General features: G+C 42.8%; 1 protein-coding gene across 37 annotated transcripts in view; it reads left to right on the top strand.

The window, feature by feature from the left end:
* Window positions 1-14,079, top strand: part of Adgrl2 (adhesion G protein-coupled receptor L2) — a 493,623-nt gene that overhangs the window by 445,188 nt on the left and 34,356 nt on the right. For 18 of the 37 annotated variants that reach the window (XM_032897155.1, XM_032897173.1, XM_032897166.1 and 15 more), the window contains 6 exons: window positions 2,823-2,837; window positions 3,734-4,534; window positions 10,510-10,803; window positions 11,360-11,463; window positions 12,317-12,502; window positions 13,233-13,271. In XM_032897155.1, coding sequence (XP_032753046.1) covers window positions 2,823-2,837; window positions 3,734-4,534; window positions 10,510-10,803; window positions 11,360-11,463; window positions 12,317-12,502; window positions 13,233-13,271 — 1,439 coding nt within the window. Of the gene's footprint in view, window positions 1-768; window positions 1,975-2,822; window positions 2,838-3,733; window positions 4,535-10,509; window positions 10,804-11,359; window positions 11,464-12,316; window positions 12,503-13,232; window positions 13,272-14,079 lie in introns of those variants that run through there. The other 19 variants (XM_032897162.1, XM_032897165.1, XM_032897175.1 and 16 more) reach the window with 5 other exon arrangements.

Genomic DNA, 14,079 nt, shown 5'->3' on the forward strand with positions numbered 1-14,079 from the left:
GCAGTAAGGGCACTCAGCAGAGAACATTAGAGATGCCACAGTTGGCTTTGCCAACAGGCAGGTGCAATCTGTGTGCCCGACTGCATTCATCCAGGTAACATTGTATCGCAACCACACAAGGCATTCTTCATTGTGGACAGGACATCAGTATTGAAGCAAGTTAGTGTACATTTCACAAGTCATAGGGACCTTACAGGAAAAATGAGATTGGCCAGACTGGAGTTCCCCATGCTATAGCCAGGCCTTGGTTGCTGTGCGATCTTGCGCCTACCTATTTTAAATTGTCACAGTATGGAAGAAATTTATCCTGATGCTGCCTGCAAGTTCATTTGATAAGAAAATTGCATTTATGTTGATGAACTAAATTATTATCTTTGAATGAACGTGAGATTATTTCAAATGAAATAGTGTGTCACTTCAGATGCAGAGTATGTCTTGTAGTCAATGTGGGTCAGTTTCTGTCTCGTGCATCCACAGAGCCTGCTGCTGATGTCGATGTGCGTGTACTTGTCCGTTTGGTCCACAGAGGATTAAATATATCCCTGTAAATTAATTCATGTAGCCTCCTAAGACAAGTTGCACATCTTTGGCATGCGATTGTGACCGCAGGCTATTGTTAATTTTATTGTATTTTTATAGTCATCTGGTAGATAGAATTTTGGCTGATCTGACAGATATCTACACGTTTTGATTTCGTAAAATTCTTTATATGGAGAATTTTTTCCTTATGAAAAATCCATCGATCAATCATCAAAGGTTTTACTTATTTTTAAAATTACCTTTGTATTTAATGTCTCAGTTTCCATTTGGATTTTAAACTGTATAAGGTTGATACCCATCTTCCTTTCCTGTTCATGGTATGATTCGAATCATAAAGAAGTGAAAACCTTTCTGTTTTAGGTTTTGCTCAGTGACTGCTCTGTCATTTTTACTGCATCAGATAAGAACAATGCAGTAATCTTTAGTAAATGGATGGTACAATGTATGTTTCTTTTCATTTTGTTTTTTCAATTGAACTTAAAATTCTCTTGTCTGTAAGAAAGCAGCGTTAGAAGTGTTATTCACGTCCTTTATACGCAACTGCTTTATGTGAGTCGTTGTTTCCTTAAGGAACAATACAGCTGTGTATAAATGCAGTCTGAGTGAACAGCCTGGACACTAATGACCTCTCTTGTCCCCCTTCCTCTACCACGCCCGTCTGCTATTGATTCTGAGCAGGTACAATGCGCTCCTTACGGAGGAGTAGTGTTAGGACTGAGTGCTCCGTAAACAAGTGCTGCTTCCAAACATCCCCAAACCGCACGTGTTTCCCTCCTGTAGTCAGAATCGCACAGATCAGAGCAAATATGTCTCCCGGAAGTGCTTAAATAGACTGTAGGTTGTGCCTTAATTTAGAAATTATATGCTGTTGCCATGGCAAAAAAAAAATTTTTTAAAAAAATATTTGTGTGATGTTTCTCTCAAAGGAGTTCTGGAGGAACCCTGTTTTATCTTGACGAATACTTACAATTCTAGAAAATATGTAATCAAGCTGAGATGGTAATAAGACGTGCGAGTGCACTCTGGGTAATCAGTAGTCACACCCTGACGCCTTTTGAAAGGGAAGAAGATGAAACCCAGTGGAGTCATTTCATAGCTCGCAGGCAACCAACATACTTCGGAGCCCACATTCAACCACAGTTGCATTGTGTGGCCCGCACTGTTGGAGACCCTGCCGATGAGATTTTTATTGGCACTTTCCCTAGTGCATAATTCACCTTGGTAACCACATAGGGCTCCTCCTCGCCCTCACTCTGGTGTCCTGCCCTGGCCAGGTCTGTGGCTTGGGGTACTTGCTGTGAATGCTGGGTATGACGGTTGTTGCATGCTAGCTTGCTTTCTATGTTAATGAATGATGGTAGAAAAATGTCACAAGACGCTAACCATAATTCTTTCTTCCTTTTTCTCCCTGCCACCTGCGCTTGCTTTTCCCTTGTATGTATTTTGCTTACTTCTTTTATAGACTTAATATTGCAAGTTTGATTATATATTATATGTGTTATAGAAAATTAGAATCTTGTAGTTTGAGCTATTAAGCAATCTTAAGTAAATCAATGGGCGTTGTTTACCCTTTCATAATCTCTATTGGGTGAGGGGAGATTGATATACTCCTGGAAAGGGGGCATTTTATTAAATGGTTTAAGACATTACTTCTAGAGATAGGAAATAATAGAAAAATAATTGAAATGTACCGAGATGCATGGCTGTGTAGTCTTCTCTTCCTCTCATCTGAATATCTCTGGGGAAATGGAGCCATCTCGATGTTTATTAAATTTGACTTAAACTCCAGAGTCGAGTTGTGAGCCCTGTGCGCATATTTTCCGTCCCCGCTAATATGAGGGCTCTGGTAGTTGAGCTCCTAGAGAGCAGATGCAGATGACACACCTGTGCATGCTTTATGTCTGTAGTGGATATATGTAAGGAGAGCCGGGGCAGAGTGCTGAGCGACTACGGCAAGGCAAGAGTATGTTTAGCTTGCATTAGTGAATTTCATTATTTATTCAGGCACACTAAGTGAAGCAGCATGCCAACTTGTTTGTATTGTCTCCTTAATCTACTAAAATGATTGATCCGTGTTCCTTTGTGTAACTTTAGAATCTCTCTCCTGCTAGGTTCTCCCGTGTTTCTCTTTATCCAAAGTAGTACAGCTCCCCTATTCTTCCTATATTTAGCATCTGTTACGAATTCGATCTTAGACTAATAGTCAATTTATTTTTAATCTTTTTTTTTCTTTTTTTTCCTTGCACTTTTTTTATTTTTTTTCCTTCCGATGCTTAAAATAGAAGTGGAGCAAAAAGGTAAATAAATAATGTCTACAGTCTCAACCCCAGCTCCCTGTCATGTGCCTTATGGATGTGACCCTCCTCCCCACCCCTTTCCCCGCGACACCCCTCTATTACGATGATCGGCAGGACCTCATAGTGCACCTCATAAAGGCGTCAGCTGTTCACAATGAAATTGTGTGCCCGCTAAAATCTGGCGATGGGGTAAAATTCTGAAGTCGGCGAAGGGGGGCCGCCCTCTCTGTTTTCTTTTCTACCCTCTGTCTCTTTCTCTGACACCCTTGGATATTTTCTTGTTATTGAAGTGTCCTCTTGCCTGGCTTCCAGAACCCTCTCCGTAGCATGCCACGGTTACAGGGTCTCCTGGTCATCACATCACGCGTCCCCTGTGTCGATTTCTCTCTGCTCCCGAATGCATTCTCCTCCAATTGACATTCTCCAACCTGAATGAAGCACCTGTCACTTCTCTAGAAGGCTCAAAACCAAGTCTTCGCATTGAGTTTCCTGCTTTATAGCTCTGTTCCTTGGGAGGTAGTAAAGGTGGATTAGGCCCGGAAGCCATAACGTTTGGATTAAAACAGAATGCTCATCCGCTCTGAAGCCCAGGCTCCAAATTTGGGGAATGCATTCATTCCCAAATTATTAGACAGAGACACAGTTCAGAAATCTAAATGTTGTCTTAGCTGTGAGCGATCCTAAACATAGGTTTGTACTTGTGAAAACAAGTGCTGGTCACTGTAGAAAAGCTTTGGAAAACAAGGGTAGTGCGTACAAAGTATACATTTTTAAAAGATGGAATGCTGAGTAAGATAGCTTTTCCTCCTTTGACTTGTGATCAATTAAATGCGTGATTACCGGTGTCATTTTCTTTTAACTTTATTCCCTTTCTTGTCTTTTTCCCGTGGCGTTAGTTTTTGTGTGTCCCGGAACCTTGAAAGCGATTGTGGACTCTCCAAGTATCTATGAAGCTGAGCAAAAGGCAGGTGCTTGGTGCAAGGACCCCCTTCAGGCTGCAGATAAAATTTATTTTATGCCCTGGACTCCCTACCGCACCGATACCTTAATAGAATACGCTTCTTTAGAAGATTTTCAAAACAGCCGCCAGACAACAACCTACAAACTTCCAAACCGAGTGGACGGTACTGGATTTGTGGTGTATGACGGAGCTGTCTTCTTTAACAAAGAAAGAACGAGAAACATTGTTAAATTTGACTTGAGGACTAGAATCAAGAGTGGGGAGGCCATAATCAACTACGCCAACTACCATGACACTTCACCCTACAGATGGGGGGGGAAGACTGACATTGACCTGGCAGTGGATGAGAATGGCTTGTGGGTCATCTACGCCACCGAGCAGAACAACGGAATGATCGTGATTAGCCAGCTCAATCCGTACACTCTTCGATTCGAAGCAACCTGGGAGACGACGTATGACAAGCGCGCGGCGTCCAATGCTTTCATGATATGCGGGGTCCTCTACGTGGTCAGGTCAGTGTACCAAGACAATGAAAGCGAAGCTGGCAAGAACGTCATTGACTACATTTACAACACGAGGTTGAGCAGGGGAGAGCACGTGGACGTTCCCTTCCCCAACCAGTACCAGTACATCGCCGCAGTGGATTACAACCCAAGAGACAACCAGCTCTACGTATGGAACAATAACTTCATCTTACGGTATTCTCTGGAGTTTGGTCCACCCGACCCTGCCCAAGGTAAGAGTGCTTGCTGTTAGTTCTCCATGACTCCGACCGCTTACTTTCTAAGGACTTTTAGAGTTTTCCCCGTGAGTTTGTCTTTCTCGTGGTTAAATCACAAAAGATGGTCTGATGTAGTCCTGTTTGGTACAGTTTTCTTTTTTACTCCTTTTTATTTTTTCAGTGACATGTTGGCTCCAAGAAATAATAGCCTTCCTCAACTTTAGGTTCGCTGCAAAGCATATGGTAACAGCTACAGACACGTTAATGCCTTTCTTCCTTACCTGTGTTCAGAGTCGGTTCCAGTGTATGCCCAGAACACTGAACAGCCTGGCACCAGTGGGTAAGGGAAATATGTAAAGAGAGGTCCCAAAGCAATGGATAGGTGGGACACATGTGGCCAGGGCTGTGTGTGCTGAAGTTTTCACAGGGTAGGAGAAGGCATCTTCAAACACTTCTTCCTCTTTTGTGGTGTAAAATTACGCATTTTCACTTCCTGATCAAGGAGCGGCCATTCTGAGTCAGCCTTTCTGTAACTGACTGGAACACACAGTGCAGGTCTACGTGATTCCAGGCCATCTCTGCTAACTCTGCTCACCCCCTCCAGCTTGCTCCATTGGCGTCCCCCACGGGTATATTTAAGAAGGATGGCTCTTTTAGAAAGAAGTGTTAAGTTTTTAGAGTTATATTCTGATTTATCAGGTGATTTCAGTTCCATGAGAAATAGATTTCGGCTGTAATTACATCAATATTTTACTTTTTAAAAAAATTACCTCATACTGTGGATTAAAGAATAACTTGTTAATTCTTTACACAGTATATGTACTAATGGTGTCTTCATTATTCCAAATGAATAATGGTATGGGTTTAAGATATAAATTAATATTTCAGTTCACTGGATAAATTGGGAGTTTTCAAGTTTAGAAGTCACTCAAAAAAAAAACGAAAACCAAAATATTTGTCAAATTATGAAATTATTCTGTTCACCAAGATGAAACGCACCCTTCCGCTAAGGTACTACTTAGACACACTCACAGTCAATAACATACAAACACTTCTATCTAGATATGCCATGAATAAGCCCTAAATACTGTCGGATGGTCACAACCTTAAAAGGGAAAAGCAGAGCTTTTTAATAACCGAACTTCAAGTTTGAATCTTCACGGAGTACCAAAATACGTGTTGAGTTTCCCTCCGAAAGAAAGATCCTCGGTGGCCTGCTAATAAAGATGGGCTGCGAGATTCTTGGTTTAAAAATGTGGCCGGGAAAATCTGTTGTTAGATTTTTCAACAAGGAAATTTCGTTTGCCCGCCTAAGTTTTCACTGAGCTTCTTAAAATAATTTGTTTTGAAGTATGTGATGTCTGTTTTCTCTAGAGGCCGGTCGCTTGGGACGATTTGTGCATCTTAAGTTTTCTTAGAGCTACCCCAGTGCTTCTGTTCATTCTCCCAGCTTCTGAGGAGTTTCAGCATTGGCTAACATTGTATCGATCCTCTGTTCACCTTTCTTTTGTAGCTTACTCCACCCTGACACCCTGTCACATTTGTTTTGGGTGGCAGAAAATCTTTCCCTCTTGGGGGTAGGGGAGGGGAGGGAGGGGAGGGGGGAAGAAAGGAAGGAAGTTGTTAAGCCAGTCTTAACAACTACAAATACCTAATCAGGCAATAATTGAAAGGTCATGAACAGTGTATGGATTCTGTTCATTGAGTGTAGATCCTGTTCACCATAGCACAATGACACGCCTACTTGTCTCATTAAGTGTAAGAGCTGGTAGCAGTGGCTTTCCCACATGTGATCTATGGGCTAATACATTTTGTGCTGCAATTCCAGTCAGGAAGGCTTTGCTAATTGAGGTGTTTTTCTGAAAGAGTACTTGCTAGCGTTTAAAACGAGGCACGCAGTGAGCGAGCGTTCCCATGACAGTGGTTTCTCCTTCTAAATACTTAGCCATTCTTCCATATTCCCAGAACATAAAAATTCATATTGACCCCGTATTAAACCCTAAGTAATAAAACATTTTACCTGACCTAAATTCTTCTTGCTGCCGTTTGACCCATATTCTTATTTTCTCTCCTTACGATGTATCTGCTTAAACTTCTAGAGACGCGTTTCTCCCTTCTGAGGTCTGTGCCCTATAAACCTGAAGGTAGGGTCTCACAGAACTGCCCTAGCCAGGAGATTAAGGTCAAACTAATAAGGCACATTTAGGTTTCCAGAAGTAAGTTTCAAGAAATGGATAAGGCAAGGGATGGAGCAACCAGAGGAATTAGATCTTTGTCTCCCACAAGCCAACAATTAGAGCTAAAGCTCATGTTGAGTCTTAGTGGATGGGGTTCTCATGAAGCAGACGCTACAGGATTTAAGACGAGCCTAGCTTGTATTTAACTAACAAAGCAAAACAATAAAAATATGAAGGCTGCGGATTAATGTGGCAAGAGGCGTAAAGGGTGCTGAGGAAACCCCTTTTCTGGTGCTCATGGGTCTTGCTAGTGCATCATTTCCAACACCGCTCTCTCTCAGTGATGGATCAGGCCTCGCCAGCTTCTGATGCCAGAAGTGTAGTCTTTCTGTCTCCTGTTATTTTTATATACATATTTGAATGTTTGGCTTCTCTTCTCCACCGTGAGTCATCGTTGTTGTTGTTGTTGTTATTTTGTTGTTGTTGTTTTGTTGTTGTTGTTGTTTTGTTGTTGTTGTTGTTTTAAACATCAAATTTGGTCTGTCTAGAACAGGTCTCAGAAAAAAAAAAACCTCTTGGGCCTGTTTTAACTCTTCAGTCCATCCATATAACTTGACATTTCTTACTCTTCCTATAGATCTGAAACCCCAAAATAGTAACAACACAGTAGTCCTATCTAGACTCAGTTTGGGGCAGTTCCTGAATATTTGCCTTGACTGTGAGAAGTCTGATAATTCCGTAGCAGGAGGTCGTACGTAAGCAAAGGTGTCATTCGTGATGTTTATACAACACTCGCCCGTCACATTTTCTGAGTGTCTTCCCGCTGATAGTAAACGCAGTCCATCCAGCAGCATGAGGGTAAATGAGGGCCCTTTTCTCACCAGCCGGGATAGTTCCTAGCTGGAGGAGGTCACTCCTTCAACAGTGAGTGACCAATCTGAGTGAACATTCAGACTTAGGTCCTTACGCACTAGGATAGAGTTCCCAAACCAATGGAGGAAGAGCCTGGCAGTCCACAGCTCATCCCTGGGTACTTTGCTAGACAGAATCTTTTTCTACTCCCTGGGTACCAGCCGATGGGATTGTGAGCCCTGACTCTCTGGTATCACTGTAACGATGCAGGGCTGAGTCAGCCCAATTGAACGTTTGCTAGGACGCCCCTCAAAGCAGAGCCTTGGAATAGAGTTGCTGTCCATGCTGCAGTTCTGTTTCGTGTTGGTGTTGGGAGAGTGTTCCCAACGTCTGAACCTTTGCCATTTCATGATGAAACCTGGTCTTTCCATATCCCAGAGTCAGTGTTTTGTAGCACTGTCTTTTTCCCGGCTTTTGAACAGCCTTACCAAGAGAGGTAAGGTCAAACATTTAACATGATAACCGGGTGACCTTAACCCAGTCACCTGACTTCTCCATGACCAGGTTTCCATATGTATGGAAAGATAATTTGTGCCTGCCTCTTGGAGCCCTGTTAAGACTTGATCTATTACTGATCCAGGCTCCTGGTTGTCATGACATCTGGCTGTGAATGCTGAATAAATACCATTAGCTTTTATCCTTGTCAGATGCCCTACCTCCAATTGTCTACTCGAAGAAAGAATTAATAATTCTTAGAAACACCTCTTAGATATAAAAACTTATGCCTTGAACTATCACTGAATTTCACTCTTCCAGCATCCCACAAATCCTAGCTACTCCCCATGGTTTAATCTATTGACGGAAAGTAGAGGAACGCACGGCTTGCTGCCTGAGATTTTTGTGAACCGAGTGGAGACCCAGGTTTTTTGCATCGCCCCGGTCCTTACTGATACTCAGCCAGCAGTGAGTACTGGTGGCGTTAATACGTATCTGAGCGGTCCCCTGTGTACTGATTAGTATGGTGTCAGGGGATCCGTCAGGTGGCGTAACTCCAAGGCACTTGGTCCTGCCCTTTTCTCCATTCATTCCGCTGCCACTGCTGCCGTCGTTTGACACTTTTGCTAAAGATTGTGGTGCTTTGACAAATGTTAATTGAGAAAGCACTGAAAGCCTCGATGCATTGTAATGGAAAGAAAATTACCCAGGTTTAACTAGATGTCAGGAGGGTACTTTCACAGACAGAGATAGACAGGTTTGAATAGTTTCCACCGCAGCTGGCTAGGCGTGTTGTTTGACTGATGTATATAGACACCCCTCTCCTATGACCAATCATTTTAGCTTAGAAATAAAACACATGCTTAAAAGTGTCCCAGTGAGATGGGAGGGGGAGGGAGCCTAAGTGTAACATACTCAACGAGAGCTAGAAGTTTGCCACACCTAAACCCCCAGAAATACACACAGCCTTCGCTATCGGCAGAGCATGCTCTCAACCAGTGAATTACAGAAATGCTTTGAAGACAGTCTCAAGGGGGACACATCGCAGTGACTTTTGAATATAGCTCTGAATGCTCAGGGTTGTAGCTTGTTGTGTATAGGTGAACCGAAAATGCGTTTTAATTCCCACATGCTCATTATACATAGAGATCGGTGTCAGTGAGATAGTCTCCTTTGAGCATGTCAGTGCTAGTATTTTTATAACTTAAGAAAAACTCGTGTGTCTTAAATTCAAGGTAACCTACATGTAAGGTTTTAAAAATAAATTCGTAATGTCCCTAAATATAGATAAAAGTTTTGGATATTTTCCGACAGATTTCTAAATACTACTATTTTTTTTCTGTGACACTTTTTTTCTTAATGCTCAGTTGTTAAAGGAGAAGACAATAGAGCACTCTTGTTTAGACCGCTTCAAAGCAACTTTAGAAGTCAAACCCCTTCCTCACAACCGCTCCTTTTCGTTAATTTTGAAATGTGTGGCTACAGTTCTTTTGCGTTGTCTGCGGCGGGCCCGTGAGATACGGAAAGGTTGATTTTTGACTCGTGGTCTGTTCTAAGCCCTGTCTGGATAAGAGGCTACATGGTGAGCTCTGCCCTTTCGTCCCCACCTTTGCGAAGTACAGGTGCCAAGCCCAGAGCAGAATAAGCTCGCCAAACCTCTCTTCTGTCTGGGTGTAACCGGGAATGCTCAAAAACCCCTCAAGCAAGAGCAGCTGCTAGCTGGAAAGGTGTCAGTGTTTGCTTTCCCCCAGGATGCGGAGTGGGTGACTTCAAATCTCTTTATCATCCTACCTACCTATAATTGTCACTGGTTTTGTGTTTTTTTTTTTAACCCCTTAATCTTTTGGTTATGTTTAAAATATATTTGCACAGTACATTTTTTTCTTCATTTTCTTCTTTAGAGCAGAGGTTCTCAACCTGTGGGTTGTAACCCTTTGAGGGTCAAAGGACTCTTTTGCAGGGATTACATAGCATATATATATATATATATATATATGCATATATATATATGTATGTATGTATGTATGTATGTATGTATATTGCAGGTACTTTACAATTCATAACCATAGCAGAATTACAGTTATGAAGTAACAGTGAAATGATTTTATGGTTGGGGGTTGTGCACAACATGTGGAACTGAAGCAAGGGTCACAGCCTTAGAGAATTAAGAACCTTAGAGCTTTAAGGGGAGATTACAATTAAATCACGTGACCATATTTCACCGAGATCCCAGCTATTGTCTGGCTTAAATGAGAACCATTTAGCCCTATGGATAAATTGTAATCAATGTGATTTTTTTTCTTCTTCTTCTCCTTCCCTAGTACAATTCTGTTTGTTGACTTGGGGTATACGGACGGGTGAAGGGGTACACTGTGCGAATGTGTGTGCATCGTATGTTACACACGCACACCTGTAGGAGAGCATGGGGGTGCGCTTGAGATTAATACATTCATCTTTTCTCCATAGTGCCTACCACAGCTGTGACAATAACTTCTTCAGCTGAGCTGTTCAAAACCACAGTGTCAACCACAAGCAGTACTTCACAGAGAGGCCCCGTGAGCAGCACAGTCGCTGGTCCTCAGGAAGGAAGCCGAGGGACAAAGCCACCTCCAGCAGTCTCTACAACCAAAATTCCTCCTGTAACAAATATTTTTCCCCTGCCAGAGAGATTCTGCGAAGCGTTAGAAATGAAGGGGATAAAGTGGCCTCAGACACAAAGGGGGATGATGGTTGAGCGACCGTGTCCCAAGGGAACAAGAGGTATTTCCTGCACCGTGCAATGCACACTTTCATAGTTTCATAAGTAGCTTCTAAACAAGACGGAAAATGTTTCATTAGTGGGGGATGTTTACACTAGCCAATTTCATTATTTTATTATATGACTAATATAGGATTAGGGTCCCCCCCACACACAATATAAAAGTTTTCAAACCATGAGTGTCACTTAAGGTCAGGTACACAATTGCCTGTCCATTTCCTATGTCAAATCTGAGTCTTTTGTCCCAGGATTCTAGTGAGGCTGCCTTTCTCCTTACAGCCATCACGTTGGATGAGTCCCAAGAAAAGAAAGGGCTTTTTGGACACACCCCCCCCACACACACACACACTACCCTCTAAATGTCTGATATGCCGTGCTTACTTTATATTTAGTTTATAATCTTTTGCATTGCCTGGGACTTTTTGTCAGTAATTGCCCACTGCTTCGAGTAGCGTTCATTCAAACTGTAACGCCCAGTCTGGGATCATCAAAGTCAGTTTCCCAAAAGCTCACAGAGCAGGGCTTTGAAGTCACCACTGTTTTCTGCGTCTGCTGCAGGAACGGCCTCGTATCTCTGCATGGCTTCCACAGGAACCTGGAACCCGAAGGGCCCGGATCTTAGCAACTGCACCTCTCACTGGGTGAATCAGCTGGCCCAGAAGGTGGGTTGGAATGTTCCGATGTGATACATTGTTTCAGAGCTTGGCTGTCAGACGCAAGGAGTTTACTTTTCTGTGCTAAACCAGGCTCCCTTCGGTGTAAAAGTTTGTTTGTTTATTTTAAGGCATAGCTTTGTCTGTCATTAAATGTTAGATTTGTTTGGGGTTGTGCTGTGTTCACCAATGCATAACGGTTTTAATTCCATTCACATTTAGTTTGTTCTTATCCTTTTGATGCACGTGAGACAGATAGTGTGTTGGCCCAGTAAAGCAAGTATCCTTAGCTTTGCAACTGAAGCCGCAGAATGCAAACAGATGTTTGTATCACTCACCATTACCAGACAAGGAGTGGAAATGATCCCGAGACACACCTAGAAACCTCAGCTTTGAATTTTGCCTTGGACCGATTTTTTTCCCTCTATATGGCTTTTTTGAAGTACAGATACTAGTCGATAATTCTGGGTATCACACTCCCTTCTGATGTAAAGTCTGCATCATGGGAATAAGTAAAAAAAAATTAAAATGACAACTTGAAGTGGTTACGGGGAAAAACGGGAGCCAACAGAAAACAAAAGAATGTCACCAGCCCTCTCCATGTGTGTGTGTGTGTGTGTGTGTGTGTGTGTGTGTGTGTGTGTACACTCACGAGTATGTGCGCGTGTTTAAGAGAATTTCCTGTGGTAAGGATCTAAAAGCCTTTAATCTTCGGAGATAAAGAGAAAGTTACTGGTCTCAATTAGTTGCAGATTTTGACATATTTGCAAATATTTCCCCACCACCACAACAGAAGTGCTCGCAGGGAACTAAAAGCCACAGATAGAGCGTTTACTGAGATACTGCAAATTTGCCTTTTCAGATCAGAAGTGGAGAGAATGCTGCAAGTCTGGCCAACGAACTGGCTAAGCACACCAAGGGGACGGTGTTCGCTGGGGATGTGAGCTCCTCCGTGAGGCTGATGGAACAGTTGGTGGACATCCTGGATGCCCAGCTGCAGGAGCTGAAACCGAGCGAGAAGGACTCAGCCGGGAGGAGTTATAACAAGGTAGGAGCTCCGACACCACAGGACACGAGTCTGAGTGTGCGGCGGCTCTCTGCCCCAGGACACTTGTGACCAAGCACCCACGCATACCTAGAGCCCCAACTTCCCAGTCTGCTCATTTCTCAGGGAGAATTAGAGAGGATCGGCGTTCTCCTCTCCCTCAAAGTCCTGAGGGACACCCATTTCAGCAGATTTTAGGGAGTGTCAAATCCATCGCCCTGACTGGCCTACACTGTCGCTGGAGGGCTAGCCTTTGTGCCTAGAGCGATTATAGGTCACATGATTGATGACCTGTATGAAAACATGCAGCGCTTAGTGCTGGAAGCAACTGTGTGATACACAGCGGCAGCTTTGGGGAGAGAGGGGCGTCTATTTGGGGGAGGAAGCTGAGCACCCCGCCGAGGGGGTCTCAATGCGAGTGAGCCTCAGTGATGGTTTATATCCTGTTCACTGGAATCCAGAATTAGTCACAGATCGGCAGATTGTTAGTTTGTCTCTTGTAGAAATTAAATAAATAAATAAATACATAAATAAATACATAAATAAATGACACATGACAAACTAGAGCAAAAAACTATTGACAGATAGCTCTGGCCATGAGTGGAGTGGCCCAGGCGTAGTCACCTTAGAACTCAGGGACACCAACTTAATTTCTGAGGATTTTTTTTCTTTCCTCATTTTTTTTCCAGCAGATAAAATCTAACCTCTGATTTTCTTTTCTTTTACTCAAAAGCTCCAAAAACGAGAGAAGACATGCAGGGCTTACCTTAAGGTATCTTTCCTGTCTGTCCCCCCACCCGCTTTCTCCCCTCCTCGGCTGCCTGCCACGCTCACGCCATCTTGCTGCATGACTCAGAATTTTCAGTCTTTGATAATTATATAATGTGCCCCATATCGGCTGTACAAATGTTGGCTTCTCTCAGGACGAGCCAATAACATTTTATGTGAACATTTTTTTTTTTTGCTGGTTTCCCATTTATTTAAAAAAATATATATATACGAGCTTTCATGAATATCCTCTGATTTGGAAGAAAGCACATAGTAGTCCCTTTGTTTTCTGTTACCATCTCTGGATTCAATAACCTGAAACAGCTATGATATATTCTTGGCAGTTTATCATATCAAAGACTGTATGGGCATAATATATGTGCATGTAAAAGTCACCGCTTTCTGATCTCTGGGGTGTACTGTTCAATAAATTAGGCTCTGTTCTGGCCTTTTGGGAATTCGCTTCTGGAAGCAGGCTAATAAGTGTGGGTATCCAGAAGTAAAATGTGAACACTGCAATGGTGATTCTAGTATCTGCTGGGTGGGAGTTCTTCTCAGGTCCAAAGAGGCACTTCTGTGATGTGGGCAGTAGTTTGTCCTGGCGTATTGACAGGGTAGGCGGCATGGGGAGGCTCTCCATTCCAGCAAGCCAAACTAGTACTATTGTATTTTGGTTTGCTCTCTAGGTTAGAAGTTTCTCGATGTTGGGAGGGGAAGTTAACTATTTCCCTGGTAAGTCTAACCAGGACAAATTCACATAGTGGGGGAACAAACCAAAGAACTTCTATAGTTTTGTAAATGAGACGTTAACT

Source organism: Rattus rattus, chromosome 3 (genome assembly GCF_011064425.1).
Source record: "Rattus rattus isolate New Zealand chromosome 3, Rrattus_CSIRO_v1, whole genome shotgun sequence".
NCBI lineage: Eukaryota > Metazoa > Chordata > Mammalia > Rodentia > Muridae > Rattus > Rattus rattus.